The sequence below is a fragment of the Triticum aestivum genome, chromosome 6D, assembly GCF_018294505.1.
Source record: "Triticum aestivum cultivar Chinese Spring chromosome 6D, IWGSC CS RefSeq v2.1, whole genome shotgun sequence".
In the NCBI taxonomy this organism is placed as follows: Eukaryota; Viridiplantae; Streptophyta; class Magnoliopsida; order Poales; family Poaceae; genus Triticum; species Triticum aestivum.
In genome coordinates this window covers 284,191,498-284,208,522 of record NC_057811.1, presented here as the reverse complement: position 1 = coordinate 284,208,522, position 17,025 = coordinate 284,191,498, and the positions used below count along the sequence as shown (strand labels likewise).

The window sequence follows — 17,025 nt, the reverse complement described above, 5'->3', positions numbered from 1 at the left end:
CCCTACTCATCCTCGAAGGAGTCCACGCCTTGTCCGTCACCAGTGGACATGAGGTCCACGATGGAAATGGTGGCTCCTGCGCTGTCGTCATCCCACCGGGCTGCCTGGTAGTTTGTCGGTGGCGCGTGGTGTTGTTCTTGTCCGGGATCGCCTGTAGTTGTGCCTTCGCGGCGGCCGATTCCTGGCGAGTGGCGGCTTGAGCGCGGACGGCCTTGTAGATCGCACGTTGCTCCGCGACGAAGTTGGGATTCACCGCGGCCATGGCCGCCATGGCCTCCTCGCTCACGCGCTCGCCGTCGATCTGGCCTTCCGCCAGCCGGTGTTGCTCTACGAGGAACGGGTTGTATCGTTGTTCCTCCTGTGCCTGCTGCAACACCGACATAGGCGCCGACGCAGGCTGCTCCTCCGCCATGGTAGCGTTGTAAGTGCGCTTACACCTGCTCCATGGTGAAGCCAGCGTGCATAGGTGCGGGCTCCGGTGCAGTATCGTCGGAGCCCGTCTCCATCATGGGTTCGTCCTCGTCGTCGGAGACCTCAGGCGAGTTGGCCGGCATGCCGGCCTCGATCCGCCTGGCATGGTGGCTCTGCCAGGCGGCCGCAAGGGCGGCTACCTCGTGCTTCATCTCCATGGAAAGGCTCTCCCACGAAGTGTTGCCGCATGCAGTCATGGCGGATGCGATGTAAGGGAGGAGGATGTGGAGCGGCTTGCGTTGTGACGTGGAGCTAGCTGGGTGTGGCCACCTTTAAATAGCAGATTCCGGTGAGCCGAGGCGTCCGGGTGTGTCAAAGCGTGCCATCGGAGTGGGTTTCTCGGCCGGTAAGCCTGCTTAATGGCGGCATCCGGATGGACTGGGCATTGAATGGGCATGGTAGATATCTGTCCCGTCCAGTAACGTGTCTCCGAAATTGAACAGACGCGGACATCAAGTATGCGTCACGTGCGGCGCCCTCAGTCGGCGCGCCGCTTCAATGGCGGAGCCAGTGAGAGGTCGCGTTCGCTCTGGGCTGACTTCAATGTGGAGCGGCCGCTATACAGTAGCATGAATGCGGGCAGCTAGTGCCGGGCGGGTACGCGCGCGGGCGAGGGAGAATGATTTTGGATGGGCCAGGGTGGTCAGAAGCGCGCGTGGGTGATGTCCGAATGCCCGTAAAGCCCCCCATGTTTCTATCCTGTTTTGCGGGAGAAAGTGCGTATGGACCGTCCTGCGGACTGATACAGATCCGTGTTTGATGGCTTTCGCGATCCGGACAGTGCGGTTCGAAGTATGCGGGTTATTTGAGGGTTGGCATTGGAGATGCCCTTACTCCTTTTGCCAGAGCAAGATCTGTGTATTCTGAGCCTTCAGAATGTTCGTGAGTCAATCACTATCACTTCTTGGTACTTATGGTGAGAAATACTATGTAAGGCTGGTCGTAATGGGAGTATCATAACTAGTATCATGCATGTCAACTAGGCAATTTTGATGAGGTGTCATAGAATTAAGTAAAGAAAAAGAGAGTTGAGTATCATATCATGATACCGTATCATAATAAATAGTAAGCTACTATATGTGTCATGCATGGCAATAAATAAAATACTACATAATACTAATATATAATACTATGCATTAGGGAGGTAGTATCATACAGTAGTACCATATGCATGATACTAATATATGATACTCCCTATTACAACCAACCTAAGATGGTCTACGATGGGAAGACTCAAAACGTGTATCTATTTTTTATGGGATTCGTGCTACAACATCAAACTGTGTTAATGCTTCCTCCCCCAATGCAACTACTCCCTTCGTCATAGTTTAGAAGGCACAGTTAAATTTGCGTGCGTTTCCACAATAGACAAAGTTTAGGGCGCATTGCATTTATTTCTAGTAGCTAATTAGTACTCTGATATACTATTTCTATATGCATGCGTAGTGTGAATGCTATTTTTTAGCCCATCTCACAACCAATAGATAACCACCTAGGTCTCAGAGAATTTCCAAGCGCGCCTTCTAAACCGTGACGGAGGGAGTAGTAAAAGAGGGGGATGGGTTAGGCCTCCTCGGGATTTGCAAAATTTAATGTTGATACATCTTTTGATCAATACCTTCTTAGACGATAGCTGATGTTCTAATCAGAGATGGCAAAGAAAAAAAATCATTGCTGGAGGAAATTGGAAGATTGACTGGTGTGTTGATATTTTGACGGTTGAAGCTTTGGTGTTAAGATATTGCTTATCTGCACAAAAGGCGGGCTGCAACCATCTTGTTATTAATTATGATAATGTGGAGGTCATCGACATCATGAAGAACGTAGGACGTTTCGTGGGAGCGGCGGCGGCAATTTTTGCTGATTGTTCTTTTTTTCTTCTTGTAATTTTCCTCTCACTTGTTTTGAACATTGTTCCTCTCACTAGTTTTTAACATTATTATAGAGAAGCGAATAAGGTTGCTCCGGAACTTGCTAGATTAGCTAGGTTTTCATCACTAAGGATTGTTTGAGCATCCTCTGAGCGAAATTCTACCTCTTCTTATAGGACGATGTAACTGTTAGTTCAAATAAATTAAGTTTGTTAATTTGTTTTTTCTGAATGTTCATGTGTGGTAAGTACTCTTAATAGTGCGGTAAAATTGGCAAAAATGACCCAGAGGCATAACAAATTCGTAGAATGAACTCTTCGCGAAACTATTTCACTCAACTAACCCTTCAAGTAGCGTCCGCCGCATCAGCGCTATACTACACTGCATAGCGCCCGTCTAACATGCGCTACATGCCTCGCCAGCGTGGCTCCCTGAGCTAGGCCGGGCCCAATCTCTGGTTAAGTAGCGTCGCCTCATAGGCGCTATACTACCTTGTGTAGCGCCTCTCCGTAAGGCGATACACTGTGACTTAGTAACCGACACGGGCCGGCCCTCTCTAGCCAGCGTGCACACAAAGTTGGTGAACAGAGAAGGGGGCGCCATGGTTTCCTCTCTCGCCCCCTCTCAAATCCCTCTCTGAATCCTCCCGGTCAAAGATGATGGACATAAACACATGTTCTCCTCATCCCTAAAATAATTAAAACAACACAACAAAAATACATTTCATAGTACTCATGCGAAGGTTAACACAAAATCCTAGTCACATAACCAAACCCTAGCCCTAACATAGAAATCGAACAATAACCCTAACCCCAACATAACAAGAACTATAACCCTAACCCTAACAAAATTCCAATGCATATGCTAAACACCCAACAATCATTTCATATTTCCATACACATTTCAAAACACATGAAGAACTAGGGTTTGCCTAAACTTGAAAGACTTGAGCAAATGTGAGCATTTTTTCGGATGAAATGAGTTGTGCGCTACTTCACTAGGGGTGGGGCCCGGCCTGACCCTGGGATGTCACACTGGCGAGACGTGTAGCACCTATCAGACAGGACGCTGTGCAGCGTAGTATAGCGCCGATGGGTGGGACACTGTCTAAAAAGATTAGCCGGGTGAAATACTTTTTGTGGAGAGTTTATTTTGTGAATTTGTTTCGACGCCTACTAGTGCCCTTGTCTTGTGTCGCAATCAGCATCTTCACCGGAGCACAGAGAGAGCAGGACTGCGTGCAGACTGCAGTGGCGCAAAATCTCGACATTGAAAGCCTCTTTGATTCGTATGATTTTGAAAACATAGAAATAGAAAAAGTATAGAGTTGGAGTGGCATGCCCACTTGAATCCTATAGGATTAGCAATGAGTGTTTGATGCCACAGGAAAAACAAAGGAATTGTAAAAAAAGATTGAAGTGGATGTTAGATTTCCTATGAGATGTAGTACAAAAGATTCCATAAGAAAAATTCCTACGGGATCCAATCCTATGAATTAAATGACCAACATAGAAAAAAGAGCCGTGACATGTACTGCAGTGGCGCTGATCCACAATGCACGCTGCCCGAAGGAAAGGCACATGCAACTGCTGCTGCATGGGTGGGCACAAGGTAAAACTGCTCGCCATTTACTTACACTGGCTACCCATGGAGTAGTATTAAACACACACCAGCGCAGCGCAGTGGAGTGGAGCTGACGGCATTTACAGTTGTCACATGCCATGGAGAGTGTGAAACGGAGAAACCTTTCTTGATTCTTCTGCATGCCAGCCAGACCAGACCAAAGGAAAGGGTCGGTGCTCTTTTCACTGGGAAAAGGCAAGCAGGAGCAGCGGCAGCCGACCCCACCACACACGCACACGTTTCTCTCTCTCTGGGTAGATTTCTTTCTTCAGACTTGAGAGAGATGCAAGTGTGACTCTTTTATTAAAAAAAAGAAGAAGAGAAAATACTACTCCATCCACCGTGAGTCAATAGGGGCCCACTCCACCACCCGCAGGCGCAACGTTTCCTCCACTACTCAACTCAATCTATGCACCGCACCGCGACCGCCAGAGAATGGAATGGAATCGAATGATGAAACCGACGACGGATTAATTAGTTGAGCTCCACATAAAGCACGCCCTAACCACCCCTAAAATCAAGGGAAAGCAAACAAACACACGGACTGCTGCACTCCATTCCCTTCCCTGGGTCTCCGTCTTCCTCCTCGACCACACCCGACCCGACACACAGAGAGAGCGAGCGCGGCGGCCATTATTGTGCCACTTCCACACGCGTGGACACGGGCCGCGTGCAGCCGTGCAGTGCATGCCCGCTCTCCTCTCCTCTCCGCGACCATCATTACCAGGGGCAGCGCCGTGCCCGTGTCCTGTCCTCACCTGAGCGCCATCGAAGAATCATTTATACGCGCCCAGCCGCCACCGCCAGCAACACTGACTGCGCCACAAGACGAGCAAGCAAGAGGAAGAGGTGAGGAATCCGATGGAGCAGTACGAGGTGGTGGAGCAGATCGGCCGGGGCGCCTACGGCACCGCCTACCTCGTCCACCACAAGGCCGAGAAGAAGAGGTTCTACTTCTTCTCTTCAATCTTCCTTCTCCTCTGCAGCTAGCTGCAGCCTCGCTTCTTCAGATTTCTCTTCTCCGCCGTTCCTTCCCCTTGAACCAACCCAATCTTTGGCTCACCAAGCAGGTACGTGATGAAGAAGATCCGGCTGACCAAGCAGAACGACAAGTTCCAGCGGACCGCCTACCAGGAGGTAATCGATCAATCAATCAATCACCTCAAACCTTAATAAACCCTCGCAAATCCCACGCCTCAGCTTGGCAGTCCGTCCGTCTGCAGATGTCCCTCATGGCCAGCCTCAGCAACCCCTACATCGTCGAGTACAAGGACGGATGGGTCGACGAGGTACCGCACATTTTTCTTCTTCTTCTTCTTCTAAACTAGACTAGACTAGAATTTTGATTGGGGTGGGTGTTCCTCTTGTCGGCCAAGACTGAACTGAATCTGTTTCGTGGTTGCAGGGGACCTCCGTTTGCATCGTCACAAGTTACTGCGAAGGAGGTGACATGTAAGAACATCTCGTTGCACTTTGCCTCCTCACTGTAATCAAGTCACCTTACCTGCTGGTTTCACTAACGTCGAATTCACAGGGCGCAGAGGATCAAGAAGGCAAGAGGCGTCCTCTTCTCGGAAGAGGTACCAATGCTATTACTTACTGTAATCAGATGAATAAATATGCTACTCCTACATGTTCAGGCTTCAGAAACTTACTGTATGTTTGGTGCTTGTGTGATGTGAAGAGGGTGTGCCGGTGGTTCACACAGTTGCTCTTGGCCCTTGACTACCTGCACTGCAACCGTGTGCTCCACCGTGACCTCAAGGTAAAATATAATTGCCGGCCCCCATGGATCCATCATTTCATTTCTAGTACAAGGTATTAGCGTTGGCTAACATTTTCCTCACCACCTGTTGCATTGCAGTGTTCCAATATCTTGTTAACCAAGGATAACAACATACGACTTGGTAAGATACATATATATAGGCTCAAATTACTACACAACTTCATTGGTCAGATGAAAATATCATGACGTGTGTATTCATTCTTTCTCCAAACAGCTGATTTCGGGTTAGCAAAATTACTCATGGAGGATCTTGCCTCGTCGGTATGCCTCAACCTTTTGCTAACTTATTATTTATGTACATGTTATTGGCAGGACATGTTCAGTCATTCACAACCATCTGTTACTTGTAACTTGTGTATAGTCCCAATTAAGTATTGACAGTAGTTAAACGTGAAAGCAAAAACTGTATAACATGAATAAATGTTCATGAAAATAAGTAAATAGCATGTGCCCAGGGATATACCGACCAAAGTTTATAAGATATATAAACGATTGGCCAGATTCCACTTCTCAATTTTCAATCTTTGAAATTTATGTTTTTCAGGTAGTAGGAACCCCAAACTACATGTGCCCAGAAATACTCGCGGACATACCTTATGGTTACAAATCTGATATTTGGTCGCTTGGTGAGCTCCCAGTACTATTAGTTTTGAAGTTAACTCTAGTCTTCTGTGATAATGATTGACAGAATTAAACAGCTGCTCAAAAAGCTTGTCTTTCTTCTTTTACTGTCAGGTTGCTGTATGTTTGAGATTTTAGCACACCGCTCTGCATTCAAAGCTACAGTTAGTGATTATACAACACAATTTTTTTATTACCTGCTTCAGTTTCTCTCTATATATGTTGGCAACTCATGAAATACTCTTTTATGTGTGTGTGAAGGACATGGCAACCTTAGTCAACAAAATAAACAGATCGTCAATATCCCCAATGCCCCCAATATACTCATCGTCACTGTGAGTACCTCACTTTAAATGATCTCTCAGTACTGCGGATCAACTGTATTTTTACCAAATTGAGCATTCTTTCACAGGAAACAGATAGTTAAGAGTATGCTGAGGAAAAATCCAGAACATAGACCAACTGTAAGTACCAGAAGCTTTGTTCAACTGTTTCAATCAAAGCCGTCGATACATGAATAGCATGCAAATTAAATGAATATATATTTTACAGGCTGGGGAGCTATTGAGACACCCATATTTCCAGCCATATCTGGCTGAATCAATCAACTGCTCTCCAATCTACCTTCCAGTAAAACCCAACAAGAGTAACCTGGGAGACAAGCAGTCAAGAAAACCAAGTGGTGGCAGAAAGAGAGTCGGCAAAGCCAGCGGATCCAGCGAAGCATTACAAGCAGCGGCAGAGCAAACATCAGAAACAAGAGACAGCTCGACAAACTATTCAGATCTATCAACTGTTGGTACCCAGAATGCCTGCATTTTGCAAATGTCAGTGGATCCTGAAGCCAGAAACAAGGAAGAGCTAACAGCTCATGTTTTATCACCTCAACATGTAGAGGAGAATTTGGCAGCAACAACTGATGGACAGATTGATGAGACAATACGTCTTAAAACTATCAGAACCCGCAGTCCAGTAGAGGCTGCGTCGGTCAACAGTGCAAGTCAAAAGCTTAATGAGGCACCAGTACCAAATGAGGAAATGACGATTGGAGTGGTGCAAGAGCACAGGAAGGGTGTGGAGACAGAGTCTTGTCAAGGAGTAAAACAAGGCATGGGTGATGTAGATGTTGTTACAGAGGAATCATCACCAGTGAGCACGCTAAAATTGGGAAATGCAGGCAGCGCACCTGCCGAGTTTGATCATCTGAACATAGTGCAGCAGAGAGCTGATGCTCTGGAGTCACTTCTTGAGATCTGTGCAAAGCTACTGGAGCAGGAGAGGCTTGATGAGCTCGCAGGTGTTCTTCGACCGTTCGGCGAAGGAGCTGTGTCATCTAGAGAGACCGCGATATGGCTGACGAAAAGTCTCATGACTCCACCAAAGTTTGGAGGGTCCCCATAACTAATCTAGTGGAGAGAATTTGAGAATCTTGTGTGTGAGTGTGTGTTCCCTATTTTGAGAGTGTATATAGCTTCACTAAAGTTTGTGACCGAGGCTTGAGTTTATTTATCTTGATGTATATGGTTTTCATGACTGCGCACATTTGTGTGCACTAACTATTCAGTTATGAGTTATCCATTGTACAACATCACCTGCTGATTGTGTGCTTCTACAAGGTTTCAAGCAATAATGGAGACCATAGCGATTTCATTCCCAATTATTTCCTTACATGATAGTAACAATTTGTGAATGGGGACATGTCCTGTTTCTTTGGTCCAAGATTTGGTTTTTGCCAAATAGGGTTTTATTATATGTTTAAAAGCAACATTCTGCTGACAGTAGCATCAGTTTACTCTTGGATTCTATCCTGATACAAAATAGATGCAGAAGCAAATCATAGTTCATAGGAGTTCATGATTAGAAATTGGTAGTAGGCAATAGGCAATTTTTGTGTCCTCATTGAAGAGAAACAATTCAGAGAAAATGCAGGCCAAGTCACATTGAAATTCTGTATGGGGATGATGCTTTCACAGAAACCATGGCTCCATTTCGACCTGACTCCATTTCCTGGAACAGGCATGCCAGTGGCGAATATTCGGCTAGTTCCACCTACACGTCGCAATTCATTGGCTCTCATCCATGCTGAGCCGAAGTGCAGACTTTTCTCTTGGCTCGCCTTCACAACAGATCCTGTCTGTCAGCTCTGCCTTAGGCCCCCGGAGACCGTCTCCCACCTCTGTCTGGACTGCCCATTCACTTCGGCGATCCGCCTAAAAAAAAAGAAAAAAAAAAACACTTCGGCGATCCGCCTGCTGGTGCTCTCCTGGGCGTACGGACATTTCTCGCCGGTAATGGCATCCACCTCACCATCGGAGGACGCATGGTGGGAGGGATGTGTGTGGCATTTGGATGACGGTCAAAGGAGGTGCCTCAGCGGCTACCTAATTTACATTTTGTGGAATGCCTGGAAGGAGCGGAACCACCGAGTCTTCAACGGCACGCGTATGATGTACATCGAGGTGGCTCATCTCACCTTCAAGAACATTAGGCATAGGGAATTGGCAGGCAGGGAGCAATCCAACCCCATCATTCTCCAGGCAGGGAGCAATCCCGGCTCGCCTCGAGGTCGCAGATCGGTGTCCCGCTGCTGTACCATGTCCTGGAATTGATCCCTGCAAATAAAACCGCGGAAAGCAGCTGGCACAAGGTAGGTTGTTCGCTGAGAATTCAGGATGACTCTGAAGTCTGAATCGCGGAGGGCCGTTGTTCTGCTATTTTTTTAGGGGAGCATTGCTGTTCTGTTGTGAGGTTACGGGCATGTTTGGTTCATGGCTAACTTTGCCAGTTAAATACACTGTGAGTGCCTAAACCTGTCCTGTGTGGTTAGTTTAGTGCCTAAACTTGCAAAATACACAAAAGTGGTGCCGCAACTTGTCCTTTGGTTCAAATACAGTGCCTCCAGACGTATTCCATGGTATGCACCGCCCGCATGGCACGCCAGCGTGTCACCGGCCCACATGTCAGTGGCTCTGGGCAATGGAGGGGCTGGGTGAGACGCACAGCCTGGTTTTTAAGCAGAAACAAGGACCGTGTTCAGTTTTTCTATTTGGTACCCTTAATCCCGTGCCCCTTCGCTCACAGTCCCCACCGTTACGTATCCCTCTCCTTTCCTCTCCCTCGGTCTCGACCAGTCCAAGGCGGTGGCGGAGGTGGTGCGGCACGGCACGGCGGCCGGCGACGGAGGCGATGGATGGCCCGCGTCGTCGACGTCCAGGCGAGGCAGTTCCTTCCTATGGTTAGTAGCATCGTCACTCTGTTCCTCCTTCTCGATTTTCTCGTGCATGTACGACGTAATCAAGGGGTAGGGTTAACCACTGTAATGGGCTTCGATTTCTCGTGGTTGGTGTTCATCTTATCCGTGTTATTTACAAGATGCGGATTGCTGTGGACGGCATTGGGCCCTTTTCACGTCAAAATAGGGCTAGGGTTTATTTGGGGGTTATCAGTCAGCGTACTTTTTCTTTGAAAGGTGATGGTCTTGGTTATGTGGCCATCGAAACAGGGTATAGAAGTGTTATGATTCCTTTAGTTAGATTGATTCAGATTAGTACTGAAGCTGTAGTGTGATTCATGTAGTAAATGTGAATGGAGTTTACTGAATGTGCGCGGACTCTGAATGTGTCGACTTTGTTACCTGAATTTGTGCAGTACATTTACCTGAATTTGTGCAGACTCTGTTAACTGAATGTGTGCTGTACATTTAACTGAATTTGTCTGAATGTGTGCAGTGCATTTAACTGAAGTTATGCGCATTATGTCAACTGAATATGTCTGAATGTTTGCAGTACATTTAACTGAATTTTTCTGAATGTGTGCGATGCATTTAACTAAAAGTATGTGCTATTTCATAATGCAGGGCAATTTGATGGACTGTTTTCAGTTGAGATACATCACAAAGGTTTTTTTGTGGAAGTGATAGCAACATGACCTACATGGATCATGAAGTGGACTGGTTTGATAGCTGCGACAGTGATACTTGGTCAGTTCTATGGATTGATGATTTTCTTCTCCAATTGGGCTATGACAGAGCAATGTCCAAGATAGATGTGTATTGGAGCAAACCTGGAAAGTCTTTGTGTGATGGCCTTCAGTTGATTGCATGTGATGCAGACATTGTCCTTATGATTGCTGCAATAGTAGATCACAAGAACTTGGTCTTGCTTGTAGACCATGGTGACACCCTGGAGTCACTAACTGCTGATGATGTGTTGGTAGAGGGGATGCTTGAGCTGCCAAGGGTTATTACTCCAGTTAAGTCAGCAAAGGGAAAAGAAAATGTGGACAACTTTGAGAAACCAGAAATTGCAACAGAGATGAGATGTAACTACAAGAAAGCAAAGAGATTCATGTCATTTGGTGAGGGCTGTAGCTCTAGGGTTCCAGATCGAGAATTTGAGGAAGAAGATGGCAATTGTGACAGTGATGATAGTGGTGCTGAAGATGCAGGTGACAGTAGTGAAGAACATGTAGATGCAGAAGTTGAAACTGATGAGGATTTCTATGAGAGTGATTACGAAGTAGCACAAGGTGATGATGATCTGTTTGAGAGCTATGTAGACAAAGATGTTGATGACCATAGACAGAAGGAGATTGTGCCTGACTTTGAAGGAGAACTTCCTGAAGATGCCCTAGATGACAGTCATCTAAACCTATCAAAAGAAGAAGGAGACAAGCTTAGATACAAATTCAACACATTCAATCCGTCCACTGACCTTAAAGCACCAACTTTTAGAGTTGGCATGCTTTTTGCTGATATGAAAGAGCTAAGGCTTGCTGTGGTTGCATACAGTGTAAGAAACAGAGTAAAGGTTAAGAAGATAAGGAATACGGCCACCAAATTTGAGGCAGTATGCAAGCCTGGATGTACTTGGTACTTGAAGGCAGGCAAAGATAACAGGAGTACTAGCATTCAGATAAAGAAATACCTTGACAATCACACATGCACCAAGGCTTGGGATCTAAAAGCTTTGACTGCACCATTCCTGACTGCACAATTCAGAGAAGAATTCAGAGACAATGAGAAGATGCCTTTGAGAAAGTTTTCAGATAAAGTGGAGCAGGAATTCAACATGGTTGCAAAGAGAAGTAAGCTGGGAAGAGCAAGAAGAGCAGCAGTTAAACAAATTAGAGGTGAAGATGATGACCAATACAATATGTTGTGGGACTATGGCCAAGAGCTTAGGAGGACTAACCCAGGAAGCAAGTTCTTCCTGTGCACTAAGGAGGTTTTTGATGATAAAACTAAAGAAACAAAAGACCACTTCTCAACACTGTACTGGTCATATAATGCATGTAAGAGAGGGTACCTTAAGGCTTGCAGACCAATAATTTTTCTCGATGGGTGCCACATAAAAACTAGATACAAAGGGAACTTACTTACATCAGTTGGTGTTGATCCCAATGATTGTATTTTCCCCATAGCATTTGGGCTATGTGAAGTTGAGTCAACATATAGTTGGGAGTGGTTCTTAGCCACTTTAAAGGATGACTTGAATATAAGCAACTCTTCTCCATATACAATAATGAGCGACAAGCAAAAGGTTAGCACTTGCTACCTCTTTAATTTATTGCATGACAATCATCTGCTTACAATACTTACTCACCAAATGACATTTCTTTTTTAGGGTTTAATAGCAGCAGTGCAAAAAGTTTTCCCTTATGCTGAACACAGACACTGTGTTAGGCACATCTACCAGAACTTTCATAAAATACACAAGGGAGACCAACTCAAGAATGATCTATGGGCAATAGCAAGATCTACACATGAAATTGCTTATAGTAAGAACATGGAGCAGATGAAGGAACACAGCCTTGCTGCATACAAGTGGGTGGAGAAGTTGGCACCTAAAACATGGATCAAATCATTTTTTCCCCTTTCTGCAAATGTGACATCCTTCTAAACAACATGAGTGAAGTTTTCTACAGGTTTGATCCAAAATCCTCTTTTGTAGATGCATTCATTTTTTATAATCCTCCTTTTATTCTTTTTTTGCGGGATAATCCTCCTTTTATTCTGCCTACATAATCATTGATCCAATTATATTGATTCGCAGTTATATTCTGGATGGAAGAGATCTGCCAATAAAGTCCATGTTGGACTATATTTTCCACAAGCTAGCTAACAGGATAGTTGGGAAGCAGGGAGAAGCTGAGAAGTGGACTGGTAGACTATGCCCCAAAATTCAGAAGAAATTAGACAAATATGTTGAGTGGGCAAAGAACTGCAGGGTAAAAGAATATGGCAAAGGTGTATTTCAGGTTATGTCTCTAAACAACACATATGTTGTGGATCTCAACATGAATAGCTCTGAATGTAAGAGATGGGAGCTATCTGCCATACCTTGCCATCATGCTATTGCATGTTTCAGGCACGAGAGGATTGAACCAGAGAGCATGGTTCATGAGTGCTATACAGTGGAAAACTACAAGGATTGCTATGGATGGAACCTGATGCCTATGAGTGACATGAAGAAGTGGGAAAAGATGCTTGGTATCCCTGTCTTCCCACCTATATACACAAAAGTCATGGGTAGGCCAAAGAAAAATAGAAAGAAAGAGCCAGAAGAGAAACAAGATAAGAATGGACTGAAGAAAATTTCCAAACATGGTGTTACAATGCACTATTCTATATGTGGAGCTGCTGACCATAACAAGAAGGGACACCACAATCACCTAATGAAAAACCAAGACCAGTACCGGCAGAGGAGGCAGAGGAGGAAGAAGATTATGCTGATCCAAGCATCACTGCTGTAAGTTCATTTTCTCTTGTACTTATTTCCCTTTGTACCTAATTTTTTTGACCTTACTATGATTGCTTGCAGAACATTATGCCACACAGAGTAATTCCTCAATTGGACCCAACACAAAGGCCAGATTGTATGGTGTACAAGATGCAGGAAAAGGTAACTTATCAAATTCCACATATTTATTTATTGCCACCTAATTTCTTGCAATGTTCTCACATAAAATGCATGTGCCAGGAGAAGTTCACATACCCAACAGTTAGAGACTTTGGTCCTCTTCCAGAATCTACCTTCATTGCAAATGCAAGAGACTCAATCCCAGTAGCAAGAGTGACAACAGCAATGGCAAGTGGCAGGGTCAGAAGAAATGCAGATGCAGCAGCAGAATCTAGTGCCAGGAAAAGGCAGGCTAGAGGAGGGACTAGAGCTCCAAGAGGAGGGAGGAGTGCTGGAAGAGGAGGAGCTACAGCTCCAATAGGAGGGAGGAGTGCTGGAAGAGGAGGAACAAATGCTGCAAGAGGAGGGAGAAATGTTGGAAGGGGTGAAACTCATGCTACCACAGGAGGAACAGATTCTGGCACTGGAGGAACAAATGCTCCAAGAGGAGCTAGAGCTGCTGCCCCTGGCTTCTACAATCTGTTGTTTGGAAATGATGGAGGGAGTGCACATCAAGCGCCACAGTTCATGCAAGCAGAGGAGGAAGTTCTTGTTAGCCAGAATGCACCAAATGTTCTCTACGAGGATGGCTGGCCTAATGATCTTCATGATTTTCTTTCACTTTAGTTTAAGTCATGTGTGTTTTAGTTCATGAATAAACTTGTCAAGCATCTTAGTTAAGTTCATAAATGAACTGCTCCTTTTGTTGGGGTTCAGAGACAAAAATTGGTTTCAAATGATATTTTGGTATGGTTCAGATGCTAGTTTGGCAAAGGATTTGGTTTGTCAAATGCTACTTCAAATGGTTATGTAATGCCAGTTCAGTATGCAATGCATGGGCATATTTTCATAATAACTGTAGCTAAATTTATATGCTCATTTGTTTCTGTAACAAATTCGTGCTTGCCGCGGCGCAGTCAGAGGAGGCACGACGAGCAGCGCAGCGGTAGCTGAACCAGGCCACCCTCACGGCTTCTCTGTCCATTGCACAAGCCAAGCGCAGGGCGGCCAACCTGCGCGCCATCGCTGCCAGACACAACGAGCCGATGTATGTTAGATTACTTCAGTTATCTTCAGTTAGTTTGCTGCTGCTTCAGTCAGTCAATGTATGTTAGTTTGCAACTGAAGCAGCAATTTTTTATGAGTTCAAACATTAAAATGCAACTGAAGATGTGATTGTTATAAGCCAAATTCCAAATAAACGCACAAACATATCATTTGCCATTTACACATAGATCATGTTCATAATACAAACTCATTTCCTCGTATTGCAAACATCATCCCACTTCTACGACTTTCCTGCTACTGCAAACAGGATGACACACAAGCTAGCACACATACTGATTACAAACAGTAGCATCCTATCTCTGCATATAATTTGCTCCGTGTTGATCCTAGCAATGACCTTCTTCTCCATCTTGTGCTTCTCTTTATCAGCATGCTTCTCGGCCTCCTTCTCAAGTCCAATCCCGGCATCTCCTCATCCTAAAAATCAAATCTTTGTAAGCAAATAACACAACACACATGCATACATGATTCACAAGAATGGGGAACCATCACCTGAGCGCTTCTCTTTGATCCCCGGTTGTACACCGCCGTCTGCTTCCATTCCTCGTCGTCGCGCTTCGGAACGTCGGCGCCACCCATCTCGCCTAGTAGCAGAGGAGAAGGGGGAGCAGAGAAAGAGTTCACATCGCTGCGCGAGTACTCCCGCCGCACCCTGGCCTCCTACTCTCATTCAACTGCTCGTCGCCGGTTAGCGACCAAAGAATTCCACTGTCGCCGCCGCCGCCGCCGCCTACCTACGTTTAGGGATTTGGTTTTTGTTTTGTGAATCGGGGGGATTTGGGGATCGAGTCTTATACAGATCGAGGGCTTTTTTGAGAGAATTAATTAAAGCCCAGGAGGTTTTCTGCTTAAAAACCAGGCTGTGCGCCTCACCCAGCCCTTCCGTCGCCCCGAGCCACTGACATGTGGGCCGGTGACACGCTGGCGTGCCACGCGGGCAGTGCATACCGCGGAATACGTCTGGAGGCACTGTATTTGAACCACGGGACAAGTTGCGGCACCACTTTTGTGTATTTTGCAAGTTTAGACACTAAACTGACCGCACAGGGCAAGTTTAGGCACTCACAGTGTATTTAACTCAAAACTAATCTTAGATGCATTGTGGCCGGGAGCCGCTACAGGTCACCACATGGAAGAAGTTGAGACGGGAAACAACTAGTACATCGAGCCATTTGATGCTACCGATGCACTCGTTGATTTAGCCATTTTACAAATGTCAAATAAGTCTGAATGTTTTTTATGTTGTAATTGTAACAAGAATACATCATGCTACATTTTTTTCAGATTCAAAGTCAAAACATAATACAGGAAACGAAAATGACAAAATATGTGATGATCATAATGGGCCCAATGTTTTTTCAATGTTTCAAATGGTAATTATAGAGACCGGGTGCACAGGTAGCACCAAATGCTCCGGTGCATCAGATACTTTCCCAAGTTCAGACCTCGTCCACAGCCGCAGGGACTATGGGCATGTTTGGATCATGACTAACTTTGCCACAACTTATCTTAGAGAAATTGTGGCCGTCATAAAAAGTGTGGCTAATATAATGATGACCACAAGTGTGGCAAGATTTGATGAAAAATTAGCTTATGATATGTGGACTATGCAGCTAAAAAAGTATGGCAATAAACCAAACACATGCCTAAGACGTTGTGGCATGACTAAGATTAGGCATGGCAACATAATGCTACAAACCAAACAGTCAATGTATCTCGTTTGGTGTGAGTGCTTCTTCTGTCTCATTCAAGCTTTTGCCCCCGCGCTGTAGCTAATAGGTCGGCTCGTTTTTCTCTTGTTTTCTTCGCTGGGTTTCGTTCGATCATCTCGCTCGGTGGCTTGGTTGTTGAACGGTTCGGTCCGTTTTCTCCCGGATTCTTTTTCTTTTTTCTTTTTTCTTTGTCTTTTCACGTTCTTGTCTGCTTTTTCATCGATTTTCTTCGTTTTTTCTCGGTTTTCACCGATGTTCGTTTTTCTTCGTTTATATTTGTTTCTTTCTGATTTTCATTGAATTTTTTGCTTTAGTTTCTTTATATCTTCGATTTTCATTTATTTATTTCTTGGTTTTAATGGGTTTTTTCTCTCGGTTTTTTCTATTTACATTATTCTTTTTTTATTTTATTTGGGTCTTTTCAGTTTTATTTGTTTTGTCGTTTTCCATCGGTTTCTTTTTGGTTCAATGTATGTTAACATTTTTCAGTACACATTCAATAAGTTCCGTATACATCTGAAACATTTTTTAAACACATGATTAATACTTTTTAGAAATCATAGTTTTTAATGTCTTTTTTCCATACACACTGTACATTTCTGGTATTTCTAATACATTTTTCTAATACATGTTTAACATTTTTTAAATTCGTGATTAACATTTTTTGAGAACTTAATTTTTTCTACTTTCTCCCATATATATTTTAAAACTTTGGTATATATCTAATACATATTTAACATTATTCAAATATAAGATTAACTTATTTTAATTATGGTCAATATTGTTCATATACATATTGTTTTCAAATGATTGATTAACATTCTTGAAATACAAGGTTAACAATTTCTGAGTACATGGTCAGCATTTTTTCTATTCACATTTAATATTTTTCAAATGATTGATTAAAAATTTAAATACAAGATTACCATTTTTTAATACATGGTCAACATTTTTTCTATACACATTTATTATTT

At 44.4% G+C, this 17,025-nt stretch overlaps 2 protein-coding genes and 1 long non-coding RNA gene across 3 annotated transcripts; 2 read left to right on the top strand and 1 right to left on the bottom strand.

The window, feature by feature from the left end:
• Positions 1-4,475: 4,475 nt before the first annotated feature.
• On the top strand, positions 4,476-8,029 carry LOC123144660 (serine/threonine-protein kinase Nek6). Its single transcript, XM_044563861.1, has 13 exons — positions 4,476-4,912; positions 5,036-5,102; positions 5,189-5,254; positions 5,371-5,417; positions 5,500-5,545; positions 5,650-5,730; positions 5,830-5,872; positions 5,966-6,012; positions 6,296-6,377; positions 6,487-6,536; positions 6,634-6,707; positions 6,785-6,836; positions 6,925-8,029. Exons 1-13 carry the CDS (start codon positions 4,827-4,829, stop codon positions 7,771-7,773), a joined length of 1,590 nt encoding a protein of 529 aa, XP_044419796.1. The 5' UTR covers positions 4,476-4,826; the 3' UTR covers positions 7,774-8,029.
• A 1,413-nt stretch (positions 8,030-9,442) lies between these two features.
• On the top strand, positions 9,443-14,028 carry LOC123144658 (uncharacterized). The gene is made up of 6 exons (XM_044563860.1): positions 9,443-9,607; positions 10,229-11,912; positions 11,997-12,297; positions 12,426-13,121; positions 13,194-13,274; positions 13,353-14,028. Exons 2-3 carry the CDS (start codon positions 10,296-10,298, stop codon positions 12,270-12,272), a joined length of 1,893 nt encoding a protein of 630 aa, XP_044419795.1. The 5' UTR covers positions 9,443-9,607; positions 10,229-10,295; the 3' UTR covers positions 12,273-12,297; positions 12,426-13,121; positions 13,194-13,274; positions 13,353-14,028.
• A 441-nt stretch (positions 14,029-14,469) lies between these two features.
• Positions 14,470-15,251, bottom strand: LOC123144659 (uncharacterized). Its single transcript, XR_006471824.1, has 2 exons — positions 14,832-15,251; positions 14,470-14,756 (listed from the first exon to the last, which is right to left on the bottom strand). It is a non-coding gene; the product is annotated as an uncharacterized lncRNA (long non-coding RNA).
• Between the last annotated feature and the right edge of the window lie 1,774 nt (positions 15,252-17,025).